The sequence below is a fragment of the Colias philodice genome, chromosome 2, assembly GCF_061535455.1.
Source record: "Colias philodice isolate Cphi_HAF_F1 chromosome 2, ilColPhil1 Martin Lab GWU primary, whole genome shotgun sequence".
NCBI classification, from domain to species: Eukaryota; Metazoa; Arthropoda; class Insecta; order Lepidoptera; family Pieridae; genus Colias; species Colias philodice.
Window position 1 is genome coordinate 9,947,571 of NC_143087.1, and position 13,852 is coordinate 9,961,422.

A 13,852-nucleotide genomic window follows, 5' to 3' on the forward strand; every position below is an offset into this window, starting at 1 on the left:
CATTATAGATAATTTCATTGGACAGTGATTGATTGGTAAACAAGTACTTGCCAAAGTGTATTTCGAAGACTGCTACTGGAACTAATAGACGAATAGAGCTAAGTTTACCGAGTTTGGGCTCGTTTTGTTAGTTATGTTGAGACCTTACCTCCGGACTTGATGGAGTGACCTGAAGGTGTACTTCGAAGACTGCTACTAGAACTAATATACCAGCTGAGCTAGGTGTGCCGAGTTTGGGCTCGTTTTGTTAGTATATAATTTTGTTGTGGTATCAAATGCAAGTGGGTTTTCAAAAACTAGAAATAAAATACGTTTATTTGGCACACACATATACTACTGATACGTACTTTCAAATACTTTTTAGGTTCCAATATACTGAAAAGTGAAACATTATTAATCTATAAATATTAAAATCAATGCCACTTTGCGTTGTAATTTTATAACTCAAGAACGGGCTCACCTATCCAAACAAAATGTTTAGGCTTTTTCCGGTCTATTTAGTAGATGGTTTATGTGAAGTTTGGTAAGGTATAGTAGGGTAGAATAGGGTAAAGTTGTGTAGAGTAGAGTAGTGTATAGTGTAGGGTAGGGTAGAGTAGGGTAAAAGATAAAAAAATAAATAAAACTCACGAAAAATATATTATTTTTTATTAATTTTTAGTTTTCATTATATTATTATGGCAATGTGTCGAATGTTCCCGTAGTTCTATATTTCTTTTAAGTCTTGGATCGATCAATTCTGGAAGGAGACAGTTCTTATAAAATCTAATAATTAAATGTGTTTCCATATTCTCCTTCCAGAATTGATCGTCTCTGGCTATAAATTCATGTTTTATTTTTCCAGGGCCCGTCCAAATAGCAAAGACAAGTCTTTTCCCCTGTAATTCTTAGCTGACCTTGAATTTGTAAATACCATTTATGTTTTGTGTTTACTACTATTTGTTTCGAAGTCGAAGCGTATTTCCAAAAGTCGACTTTTTTTTGTCGTATTGCTTCTTCTGGGTCCATTCCATAAGCTGACGACGGGCATTTGATTTCCACTATGTCGTGTGCACATTTTCCATCCGGACTTGCACCGAGTAAAGAAATTTCTTTGTCTATCGTCAAACCGCACGGCAAAATTTCCGTGTTCAGCACTTGTTCAAGATCGCGTAGTGCGGCGTACTCATTATTTTTACCATGTTTGATGGACGGAACATTACTTAAATCTCTTCCATATAAAATTTGTTTCACTAATGGTGCACAATTGGAGCTTGGGCGTCGTTTACATACTGAAGAAAACCATGAAGCTGTAAGCAATTTCCTTCTGGTTTCCAACCATAAAGGACTAGCACTTTGTAAGATTGTGTCTTGTTCGATCTTGTCTTTTTCTTCAGAAGTGATTTCTAATCTAAACAAAAAGTCCCTTTTAGCTATTTCATATTGGTTATCGTCCATGTCAACTTTTAGGCACTCTTCGCCATAATGAACGTCCTTGTTAGTGGTAGGCTTGATAACTTTTTTCTTTTTGATTCTTTTTTCACGTTTAATTTTTGACGAATGTTTTCTAATCGGACTATCTCATGGTTTGCTTCAGTGCCAAAAATATATTTATGAACAGTTGACTGTAAGGCACCCGAATTATACGATATAACGGCTGCGGCACAGCGGCCAGCATACGATCGCCGTTGCAAAAAATTCACCCTTTTTCCGCCAACAAATTTAGCTACTCTGGCGTTAAAACTCTCTACCAAGTTGTTTGTTTCGTTGTGTACGAAGCTATAAGCGTGGAACGACAAACGATGAGCCAAATCTTAAATTTTTTGGAACACTCCATTTGCTTTCAGTTCTGGCACCATATTTTCGGTACGTTTCTTTATTTCATCGTTACAGAAATATGATGCGCATTTTGAATGATCCCCGAAAATGTGATAAGGACCATTAGTTATATCTTTTTTTTATATTTTCCATTTTCTCGGAAAATGGAATATTTTGCTTGACCCAATATTTGACACTACTATCTACTCCCCATCGTATCCGCAAATAATTGTCTTTTAATATTTTTCGGGCTCTTATGGGATATATGGTGTTACTCGATATTGATAAAAGCCCTTTGCAATAATTTCTGAGCAAATGATTTTTGCACTCGACTTTACCCAAGGTCACATTCTCATATGGCCTAGAATTTCGTATACTAGCATATGTGCTTGAATCACCATCAGCTACATACTGATTATAAATGAGACCATGACTTTCTATAGATTTTTTGAAACCCTCTGTTATTATAGCCGCTTCCATTGCAGTAGAAGGCCCTTGAAAAATTTTAAAACACTTATGTTTCGGTGGTTGTACTTCTTTGGAATGTGCTCGTGAACAGATGATACAAGTATTGTTTTTTACTCCGTAGAAAAGAACTTTCTTAGAAAAAAATCCTACAATAGCACCAACTCCAAAAGACGCACTGTAATTCGTTCCATACGAACGTTTGGACCAACATGCATCACCCGATACAGGAATCATTGGTATTCCATTATCATTTACGCGTCCAATAGATAGAGCATGATTCTTCTCTTCCTTACCAGCTTCTGCCATACAGTGCTGAGCAGTTTTGTGCCACCATCAACAAATAACATCATGTTTACATTGATACAATCGTACTGACATAGGTGGTATATTTACATGACAAAGAACCGTATTTAGCTGGGTAACTACGGCACCAATAGTCATAATACCGGCCACGATTTCCTCATTCACATCCATTTTATTTTCCGAATATTTGGAAGATTTTAATTCAAACTCTTTGCTGCACATTCGGCACTTCATATGAAAAGTTGAGTTAAATCCAGTCCTTTTTTCATTTACCATTTCAACGGTACCTAAATTACAATTAAACATGGAACTATGATTACTGATTTCTTGAAGCTGTTCCATAAAATAACCTATTTCTACGACCCTTCTAACTGAAACCTGGAACGGTTCTGTTTCCTCATAGTTCGTGTTCTAAAAACAAAATAGGAAAAAAAATTACTAGTTATTTTACAAATAAAATCAGTCATTTGAAATGCATTACTATAAAGTATAACTTACGTAAGACATTTCCAAATTGTTATCATCAGAAGTACTACAACTTTGTTGTTCATATCTTTCCGTATGCCCTTCGGGTGTATCATCATGACTACCTTCATCCTTTTTCCTGTGAAAAAAGATCCTATGACAATAAATGTTCACAAATATGCATGTATTTTTAATAATCATATAAGTACTAACCGATTACTCTTTTCTAAGTTACGTCTACAAGCGTGAACTTTCTTACGCGAGCTTGTCCCGAACGTCTTAGGCCTTGGCATCTAAAACCAAAATTGTGTTATAAGAGCTATAGACTATGTACACACTCTTATCAGCTAGCTTTACTCGTTTAATAGTTCCAGTAGTTTCAACGTAAACATTTAGGTCACTCCATCAAGTCTGGAGGTAAGGTCTCAACATAACTAACAAAACGAGCCCAAACTCGGTAGACCTAGCTCCAACTAGTATAATAGTTCCAGCAGCAGTCTTCGAAGTACACCTGCAGGTCACTCCATCTAGTCCGGAGGTAAGGTCTTAACATAACTAACAAAACGAGACCAATCTCGGTACATCTAGCTCTACTTGTCTATGAGTTCCAGTAGCAGTCTTCGAAGTACATGTCAGGTCCCTCCATCAAGTAAGAAACTAAATATGAAATTTATAATCCCGTATAAAAAACTATAAATAAAATCTTACCTTGGTGCGCCTTGGTTGTCGGTGCAGAATGCGTGAAGTATCAAGTATAATGAGTCAAATATTTTGTATTCGTACAGCGATCTCTTCGTAAACGAGGAGCTGTTTACAAGCGTCGCAGTGTCCACTCACAACGGCGGCCGAGCGCAGACTAAAATATTCATTACAAATTTTTGTGCAATAATCAAGATAGTGACCAATAAAATAACCCTTATTTCAATGCAATAAGTATCACGCGTTACAGCTAAATATGTGAAAAAATAAGATTTGATTTTAATTTTTTTTTTCAGCCTATTTGTAACATTTTGATAGTTTTCTTTTCTACCTTTTTGAGTTGAACATGTCTGCTTACTTAAAATATTTTTAAATAATTAAATTTATTTCACTAAATAAAAGAAAAATGTTCCTTTATTCAGCACGATATTGTCAATTTTGTGTGAAGAGGCAACGGAAATTATTTTTTACAATATTATAAACCAAAATTTTCGACTAAAAAATTGCTACGATTTAAAGATTAAGGAGTAATCTATCTATGGTAATTATTACTTTAATTTGGTTTTGTATTATTTTGCCGCAAAATGTACCGAAAAACTGCTTATTTTTGTCAGATTCGTAAACGCGTCCTTAACGAGTTTTAATCTAAAAATTACCACAAAATCGACTGTGAAAAAAAAGCAAACAGAAATATACAGGCCGAATTGATAACCTCCTCCTTTATTTTTGAAGTCGGTTAAATATCAAAAAGGTAACAGCCCGGTACCTACTAGGGAAGCGCGTACCATCTTAGACCGCATCTAGCTTTCCATCAGGCGAGATTGTGGTCAAGCGCTTCCTTATCTAGAATAAAAAAAAAAAAAAAAGCCCTATAGCTATAGTTATACAGTGCTAACGTCATAATTTCATCGCAGGGGCATTAGTTTCCTAACTGTATGTACGTATATATCTGTCAACTGTGAACATAATTCAAATGTTGATTAAGTTAACGATTTTCTTTTATCCATATTTAATTGGTAATTAAAACTTTAATTGGTAAACTTCTAATAATTTAATGTTAATTACAAACCAAACAAATTATATTGATGGGGAGAACTAAATAAAAAAAACTGACCTCTAGATGCAAGAATAGCAAGCACTTATGGCAAAGTTCAGTAAAGATGGCCGCCGCCGCGTTCAAGTCGTTCACAAACTTATCAGTTAATTGCAGAGCTGGACTCAAAGTGTTCGGAAGTGGTAGAATGTTAGCGCTTATCCATTCCTGAAAAATAATTGTGTTAATACAGTAGAACTCCAATTATCCGAACTCCGACTATCCGAATCGCCGATTATCCGAATCACAAAAATTTTTCCAAAAAAAGTCTAAGTGCGCTATTATTCTTCCCCCCGCGAAGCCAGTGTTTGCGCGTCAAGACTTGACTTGTCTTAACTTGCCGTTGTGCCTACACTGACTTGAGATGTTTAAAAAACAACGATTTTTATTTCTAAACTTGTACATAAGTACATTTTATTTATATTTAAAACATGTGAAAATTTCATGTTTCTTTCATTTAATTCAATAAAAAAATTGTGCAATATCAAAACGTAGCTTTTATTCTCACCAATGGCAATTTTTGTTTAAATCCGATTATCCGAATATTTGATTATCCGAATGGGTCCCGGTCCCCATTAATTCGGATAATTGGAGTTCTACTGTATATATTATACAGGGTGTCCCACTGTTGGTATACTAAGCTCAAAGGAGGTTATAGTTTTGCATACGCTGAGTACATAAAAAATAATGAAAAAATTCCAGACGCATTTTTTTTTCAAATAGATGAATTCTTAAAACTCTATGTGTACACCCATAACAAGCGAGCCGCCCAACTTTGCCACCAGCACGTGAGCTATCGTTTAAGATTATGTTTTCATAGATAAAATGCTCATATTAGAGAAGCGGTATATGCCGGCTACGCGAAGCTAGAGAAGAAAACATGGATTTTCAGGAAAAATTTAGCAAAAAATTTTGGACGTAATTTTTTTTTGAAGTATTTTTTACGTGATCAGTGTATGCAAAACTACAAGTTCCTTCGCGCTTAGTATACCAATAGTGGGACACCCTGTATAAATCTCGTGTCACAATGTTTGTCCTCAATGGACTACTAAACCACTTAACCGATTATAATAAAATTCGCACACCATGTGCAGTTCGATCCAACTTGAGAGATAGGATAGTTTAAACATGTAGGTACCACGGGCGAAGCCGGGGTGGACCAATAGTTGTGTTAATATATTTATGAATATTCATCGTTATTTGGATGTTTAAATTGATAACTATGTTTTGTTTTTCGTTGTGGAACTTGTGCGTGGTCCTTCGAGCCGGATAAAAATAAGTGCAGTCCTTCAAGTCAATTGTGTACATTGTTCTCTTATAAGTAAATATTGGTTTAATTTACAATAGTACGTATTTTATGAGTTAATTTAAATAGGTACGTACCTGTAGACAGTACAAATAAATATAACAAAATATTTCCCGTTAGGTTATTCCTAAAAAAATAACCTATAAAAGTTAAAATTAAAATGAGTAAAGTAATAAATGTTGTTAAAACCGGTAAGATATTAATTTAGGCATTTTGCTTTTTATTTAAATTATCATATGGGTTAAAATGCTTCATATTATATTGCCACCAGCTTTCCGCCCGCGGCTTCGCCCGCGTATTTATTTTTTTTTGAGTTTGAGTTTTTATTTGAAGAAAAACCTGCTAGTTCCGTTTCCGTGGGATTTCCGAGATAAAACCTATCCTATGTGTTAATCCAAGTTACCATCTATATGTGTGATAAATTTCATTGTAATCGGTTCAGTAGTATTTGCGTGAAAGAGTAACAAACATACACACCTACACATACACATACATCCATCCGCACAAACTTTCGCATTTATAATGTTACTAGAGGTCCACCCCGGCTTCGCCCGTGGTACATATTTCGCAATAAAAGGTAGCCTAAGTTCTTTCTCGGGTATCAAAATATCTCCATACCAAATTTCATGCAAATTGGGTCATTAGTTTAGGCGTGATTGAGTAACAGACAGACAGAGTTACTTTCGCATTTATAATATTAGTATGGATAAATTAAATTAGTAGGATTTGACTTACCATAGTTTCAGCAAGCAAAGGTAGCACTTCAAGCTGGTGCATGTCGCTGACTATCTCTTTGATAGTAACTTCACCATCACCAAGACTCGAACCGAGGAGTTCAGCTTCACGCTCGTAAGCTGCTTTTAATTCCTACACATTTGATAAAGTGGAATTATTTTTAGCATTATGATGATGATAGGGTTTTTTCGCCACTCCCCCCCCCCCAAAAAACCCAACTTACTCCCCACCCTTGAGGACTCTCGATATGATCATCGGACATGTCAAGGAATAACACTGTAGGTACAATAGAATGCCTTAGAAAATGTTTGCCGTGCTTCTGCTTCCTTAAATAGTCATAACCTTTTATTATTTATGAACCGATTGACATGAAATAAACACTAATTTATGTTAAATGAAGCTTACCACAATATATAAGAGAAAACCGTATCTAAATCGGATAAGCCGTTTCTGAGATTAGCATACAGATAAACAGACAAAAAAAAATATTAACTACAGTTTTGGGTTCAGAAACGATTTTACAATAACACCTCCTAATTTTTTTTACATATTTTCATGATACAGACATCATTTTTCTACAATTTTATTATATTATTATCTACTAGCGGTCCGCCCCGGCTTCGCCCGTGGTACATATTTACGTTTTCTCTACATAAGAACCATCCTCGTACTTCAAGGAATATAATAGAAAAGAATTATCGAAATCGGTTCAGCCGTTCACACGTGATGCCGTGACAACGCGAAACGGGTGCGGACCCGCCGCCTTTTTATAGCTCCCGCCGCGAAGCGCGTCGAACGCGGCAACTGATACACAAAAATAATCCTTATGGCATGTAATTCACGCGCGATGACTTATAGCGTATTTCATGTATAACTTTGGTGTTTCTACACCGATTTACATGATTCTTTTACTATAACCTGCCCAGGAGTATGAAGAATAATTGTGCCAAATTTGATTAAAATCCGTCGTGTAGTTTTTGTTTCTATAACGAATATACAGACAGACAGACAGACAGACAGACAAAAATTTTACTGATTGCATTTTTGGCATCAGTAGCGATCCCTTATCACCCCTTCATAGTTTTTTTTTAAATATATTTCATGTACAGAATTGGCCTCTCTACAGATTTATTATAAGTATAGATAGATTTACTTGAATTGCCTTGGTGTTTGCATTCATCCATACACATATAATATAGCTTTAATTCTTCAAAAGTGTCTTTGTGACAGCTTTATCTTTCTTCTATAATAATACTCAATTAACCAATTATGTTCTCTCCAATGGCTCTCTATGCGTTGTGTGTGTATCCTATCAGGTGCCACAAACTTATTAATAGGATCACTGTGGTTCACACGTTTGTGAATGAAACCATGTTCAGAAAGGCTTGAATATGCTCTCCAATATATATGTATTATTGAACCTTCCTGAACATGTTTCTTTATAAGTGGCCAATATATCAGCCAATCACTCATTATCGGGGCTTCTAGTCTTAAATCATCTTGACCATCCTCTATCATTCCTATGACCCAATGAACTTCTATATTTCGGCCTCTATTATATTTTCCAATGCCAAACTTAGATTCATCTATTTGTACAACTTTGTTTGGTCCACCGATTTTCTCAAGAGGTTTGGTGCTCTAATTCATAAACAACGATCGTCTCTCAGCAGTAATTAAACCAATCTGCTATTGTTTTTGCTGAGAGCACCAGGTCATTATCGGTGGCTAGTTGAATTTGGGTCTGTTCATAAGATAATCCAAGACTATAGGTATACATAATATGCAGCACAAGAGAGATTTTTAGGCGCACATTTTCGAAAAAAGTCCCTTGCGCACGGGCAACAGGTTTTGACCTGCAGTTACTAATTTTACGGCAGCGAAACCTTCCGAATTGACCATTAGCTTCCAGACACATAGGGGTTTTGTGAATACGACATTTTTTATCCTTGGAAATCATTCCTCGCTCCTCAGCAGCCTGTAAACATTGTTCTTGAGTTCCTAGTTTACTGTGTATTTTTTTCCAGTTCCACATTGATCTGAAGCAATTAATATTAATTTATTAAAAAACTTTACATTAATTGTTTTCAATATTGATTTGAAATATGACAGATTTAATGAAATAGACATTATGGTTAAATTTTTGAAACATGCTCCCTGAATTTCATTATTTTGAGGTGTCTAATCGGTAAAGGGTAGTGTTTTGTACTTACGAATAAAATATAATATCACATCCTGGATGCCACTCACTTTTGCAACCACGCACAAATATTTAACAACCATTTTTATTAATTTTGGCTATGTTCAAAGAACAAACTTCTAAGAACAAACTCACGAAATGAACATAAACATCCGCCTGCCGCCATTGCATTTGCGGTTTGCCCCATATCTCTTTTCTTATGGTGGCAGTACACATTGGGCCAACGTGTTGGGCCAACGGGTTGGGCCAACGTGTAGAGAGCTACTTGGCGGTATGTTGGCTTCATTAGCCTAGTTGGCGCCAATATTGGCAGGCCAACCGAATGTTGTCGGTTTTTTGTGCACACATCAAAGGATCTTGGCGCGCTCCACAAACAGCGTTCACACGTTGGTGTCTTGTTCAGTTTGTTGTTACTCGTCAGCGGAGACAGTATCGTTGCGCGTCAATGAAATTTACGTTTAACCATGTTCCGATAGCGATGGCGGCGCCGAGGTTTTACAATTCGTAGATTTGTATCGACATGAAGGAATAATTTGGAATCCGCGGCATGAACTACACAAAAATAAAACCATATGACTCAATAAATTAGATGTTCTATTTTCTATTTATTATATTATTCTAGATGTTTTTCTTATCTAACTTTCATACAATGCGATAAAAAAATGAATATATTTATAAAATGAGTAAAATAGTATTAAAAAGTTACTTGTTCTTAAAAATTAAATAACAATAGGTATACAATGAGCATGATTTTGATCAAATTGTGCTTTATTACATAAATAATATTATCATTTAATAAAATAATATCTAAAATCTAATCTTTAAAGTTTCGTTTTATAGGTAGTTAAAATTAAATTAAATGTAAATTTTAAACATTTTAAACATTTGAAAAAATCTAAACATTATAACTGTACAAATAATGTTTTATTTATACAGTTATAAAAAAAGGACAATAGAGATTGGAAAATGGTATCATCGCAGACGGCAGAGTACACTCATTGTTATTGATGCACATGTACGTAATAATTAAACGCACTGTATAAATAAATTGCCGCGGCTGCAAGAACTTCTACGGACTACGTCCATCTTTGAAGCGCCAATGCAGAATGATCAGTACGCCAATGTGTGAACAGGAATCTTGATATCCTTCATTTTTTCCCAACACGTTGGCCCAACGCCTTGGCCCCATGTGTACTGCCGCTATTAGTATAGCGCCGTCTCCTTCTGTTTGGCAAACTTGGCAAGCGTGTGGTGCCGGGGAAGAAATTAAAATCACCAAAAACATTTTCAAATTTCGCGCTATGCCTAAGTTGCCAAAGGGTCCCACTGGCGGCGCTAGTAGTCATACTTTTAAACCATCATTTTTGTATGAAGATGACGTTCTTCTCCGCTAGGAGTAACAGCATCTACAGACGCTCCGATTTGGTTGGTGCCAACCATATCGGAACCGACAAGGCAACCATTCCAACATTGCTACAGATTGTCCGACGGTTGGCCTTCCAGCTGTCAGTTGACCATAGAGTAATATGTCAGTTGACCATAGTACGAAGAGAATGGGCTAAATTCTACTATAGAAATAGAGAAAATTACAGTCATATGCGGCTCTTACAACTTATTTTTTAAGGTTTTTAATGTAGCCGCACTGTCAATTTTTTTTAATACTTCTAACATAATAAAATACGCTTGATTTCTGGCATCTCTATTTGCGTAATCTTTGTTACTTAAGTCCCACAAACAGGGAAAGTCTTTATATAGTTCCAGCAATTTTATTAATATGTCACGTTCGGTGACCGTAACTCCCTCGGCGTTCATGTTGACGTCCTACACCGGCGGCGTTGCGAATGTGAATGAGCCAATTACCTATATTACTCTATGGAATGAGCCGATTTGGTCGGAACAAAGCTTCCAGACGTTCCAATTTGGTTGGATCGGATAGGAAGTTGGTTTGGTCGGTATCGCCGGCGCATCCGACCACGTCAAACCAATATTAATAATAATTATGTCGGACCGACCGCTCTCTACACTTTCCGATTTGGTCGTGGTCGGATGGTTGGCACCAACCAAATCGGAGCGTCTGTAGATGCAATAAGAGCGTTTTCACATTATCCGATCCGATATCGGATATCGGACGCCGATAGCCGATATCCGATATCGGATACAATTTTCCCTTTCACATTGTCCGATAAAATCCTTCCGATATCATCATGAGTGTTGCCAGAAATTTTTAGAGAAAACTAAACTAAATTGCCAGTTGATAAAAAAAGGTATAATTAAAAAAAAATTCAAATGATAGATCATAGTTGTACATACATTAAAAATAACTACGTAAAAAAAAACAACTTCAAAAAAAGAAAAGTAAAATGTAAAAAAGATTTGATATCATTAATTAGATGCATATTATTTAGATGTGCTTTTTACTAAATAGTTTTGATATCGGTCATTTGTATAGTATATGTTAACACATTATAAATTAAATACCTACTACAATAATATACTATTATATCAATATTAATATATTAAAATATTAATACTAATTATATCAATACCTACTACAACCTAGTATTAGTTAATAGTTTTAGTAATACATTTCTATCAGTAAATACCTTTCAAAATCTATTAAATGTATTTTTAACAAGACGTACCTAGTCATTTAGTAATTTTTTCACTATATACATTTATAAAAGTTCATATAGTACCTATGATAAATTTATTAAGTGATACAATCTTTGTTCACATTTTCTATTCTTTTTCTTATTGCACTGTAAATAATATTGTCACCCGTTCAAAAGTAATTTCCTGTAAGTAAAGATACATAAATTATTTTATTGTCATAAGCAATTATTTTAGAATTAAGAGTTTTCAAATATTCTTTGTTGTTAATTCAAAATAAAAATAAAATCGGTGTGAAATCTCCTCCTTTTTTTGAAGTCGGTTAAAAACAAAGCACTCAATGACAACAATACAATAAACAGCACAACCAACATCCGAGAAGGAGGAGGAGCGAGGCAGAATGAGTTAAATAAAATAAAATAAAGTTGATAGACACTAATATTTTCGAAGATAGATATTTGAATTTAAGAACGCAATATATTTTTGTTTACTTCAGTTCAGCCAATTGCCGTATATTTTAATACGGTAATTAAAATAGCTGCCGTATAAATCGTATTTTTAATGCCTATAAATACTTAAATGTGTGATTTCTTAATAAAAAAAGGTTTCTTTTAATAGAAAGGATTTTTGGTTAAAGCAAAGAATTTTTTTAAAGATTTAGCGCCATATAAGACTGAAAATACACAAACTAGTGCTTTTTTGCTGTTGGTATACTGCCTTTTCGAAAATTGAGTTGGCAACACTGAACATTATCGTCCGATAGCTCACGGGCATATCGGTGTCGGCTCCGATATCCGATATCGGATCGGACAATGTGAAAGACAGGTACATATAGTACGACATAAAAGAGATGAAATTAATTATATTGGAACTAATTCGTTTTTCATTACCTGGCAACCCTGAATTGCCAATGTAGCTGTCAAGTTGAATAAAAATTTGTTGTTTTTTTCGTGAAATGGAGAATTATTGAGATAAAATTGTTATTTAGAACAAGAAGTTTAAATAAAAAAGGAGAAATCATGAAAAAGGTTAAACGTAGCGGTGTCCGTGATGTCATGTATGAAGTTTTTATTCGGTGTTTGTCCGAATTTCAAGCTGGAAAGTTATTGACTGATTTGGAAAACGTTTACAAACGTACAGCAGAATATACCGGTGAGATTCCTTTTATTTTTGCTCAGTACTACGTAAAATAGAATATTCCATTAGTGACGAGTGTTTAATGTATCTATGTATGGCGATTATTACGTTTTCGCAATTTAATTTGAGGTTATTTGTATGTAAACAAAAACTAGTTTTTATAGTGCGACCAGCACAATTTGAGTCAAGAAGTTATATCCAATCCAACCAGCCTCAAATAAAGTACCTAGTTTAGATTTTACTACATAGTATAGTGATAACTGTTTTCATACAGCTATCTATTAATCATTCAAACCATAAGAAAAAAAATCATATTTTAGATTTAGCTTACTAACTACTTACTAGAGTAGCGCAGGGACGCTGGCCTCCTACATTAAAAAAAAAATTAATAAAATAAAGGAAGTTTTAGTTTTAAGCTACTATAAAATATGTTAAATGTACTATTTGATTTTATTCATCTTAATTCGTTTGTTATAGGGGTTTCTGAAAGCACAGTACGCAGGATAGTAGAGGAAGGGAGTAGAAATGAAGGCAAAACCCTGTACGAAGACATAGAGAAATTTATTATTCACGTTGGTGATGAGAGCAGTGAAGATGACTCAGATAGCTGTTATAGTGCTGAAGAACCAAATGATGATACTGAAGATGCCCCGTACCCTCTTGCCAGTACTTCGAAACAGAGTGATGATCAGTCCTTTGAAGGAGTAGAATATTTAGATTTTGATGAATTATATTAATGTACAAAATTTATCTACAAAAAAAATAAAAATATGTAGTTTTCAAATCGCCTTGTTTTTTTTCTACCCAACGGACCCAGATAGAGGGTAATGTGTTTGAGCTGCATGCATGCTTGTTTGTTTGTATGTTTGATTCTTTGTGCGCCTCTGCAGTCTAAATACTTGACCGATTTTTATAAAAAAAACTAATTCCAAATACATTTAAGTAAAATTTGACCTAGGTAGGTCAATTAAAATACTAATGTATTTTTGTCTTAAATTTACACTATTGCTACAATGAAACAATTATAACGGTTTAAATCGCG

The 13,852-nt window shown here is 34.8% G+C and overlaps 3 protein-coding genes across 3 annotated transcripts in view; 1 reads left to right on the forward strand and 2 right to left on the reverse strand.

Moving 5' to 3' along the window:
* The window catches only part of LOC149490721 (exocyst complex component 4-like), a 16,450-nt gene extending 6,677 nt beyond the window's left edge, over positions 1–9,773 (reverse strand). Inside the window, exons 1-4 of the mRNA XM_089707937.1 lie at positions 9,077–9,773; positions 8,020–8,902; positions 6,867–6,998; positions 4,847–4,993 (exon numbers count right to left, since the gene is read on the reverse strand). Coding sequence (XP_089564063.1) covers positions 4,847–4,993; positions 6,867–6,998; positions 8,020–8,046 — 306 coding nt within the window. The 5' untranslated portion in view covers positions 8,047–8,902; positions 9,077–9,773. The remainder of the gene's footprint in view (positions 1–4,846; positions 4,994–6,866; positions 6,999–8,019; positions 8,903–9,076) is intronic.
* On the reverse strand, positions 47–3,883 carry LOC149490722 (uncharacterized). The gene is made up of 4 exons (XM_089707924.1): positions 3,742–3,883; positions 3,247–3,326; positions 3,067–3,172; positions 47–2,979 (listed from the first exon to the last, which is right to left on the reverse strand). Exons 2-4 carry the CDS (start codon positions 3,324–3,326, stop codon positions 2,599–2,601), a joined length of 567 nt encoding a protein of 188 aa, XP_089564050.1. The 5' UTR covers positions 3,742–3,883; the 3' UTR covers positions 47–2,598.
* Positions 9,774–12,513: 2,740 nt separating the features above from the next.
* On the forward strand, positions 12,514–13,642 carry LOC149490723 (uncharacterized). The gene is made up of 2 exons (XM_089707958.1): positions 12,514–12,825; positions 13,288–13,642. The coding sequence occupies exons 1-2, from the start codon at positions 12,693–12,695 to the stop codon at positions 13,545–13,547; spliced, it is 393 nt and encodes a 130-aa protein (XP_089564084.1). The 5' UTR covers positions 12,514–12,692; the 3' UTR covers positions 13,548–13,642.
* Positions 13,643–13,852: the final 210 nt, after the last annotated feature.

What these genes read in the sequence shown, in the direction of transcription:
- LOC149490722 (XM_089707924.1), bottom strand. Translation starts at nt 3,326, where the DNA reads ATGCCAAGGCCTAAGACGTTCGGGACAAGCTCGCGTAAGAAAGTTCAC. An exon ending in AACTTAGAAAAGAGTAATCG is followed by an intron (nt 3,173 to 3,246) that starts GTTAGTACTTAT and finishes CTTTTTTCACAG; the next exon opens with GAAAAAGGATGAAGGTAGTC. An exon ending in ACAATTTGGAAATGTCTTAC is followed by an intron (nt 2,980 to 3,066) that starts GTAAGTTATACT and finishes TTTTGTTTTTAG; the next exon opens with AACACGAACTATGAGGAAAC.
- LOC149490723 (XM_089707958.1), top strand. Translation starts at nt 12,693, where the DNA reads ATGAAAAAGGTTAAACGTAGCGGTGTCCGTGATGTCATGTATGAAGTT. An exon ending in ACGTACAGCAGAATATACCG is followed by an intron (nt 12,826 to 13,287) that starts GTGAGATTCCTT and finishes CGTTTGTTATAG; the next exon opens with GGGTTTCTGAAAGCACAGTA.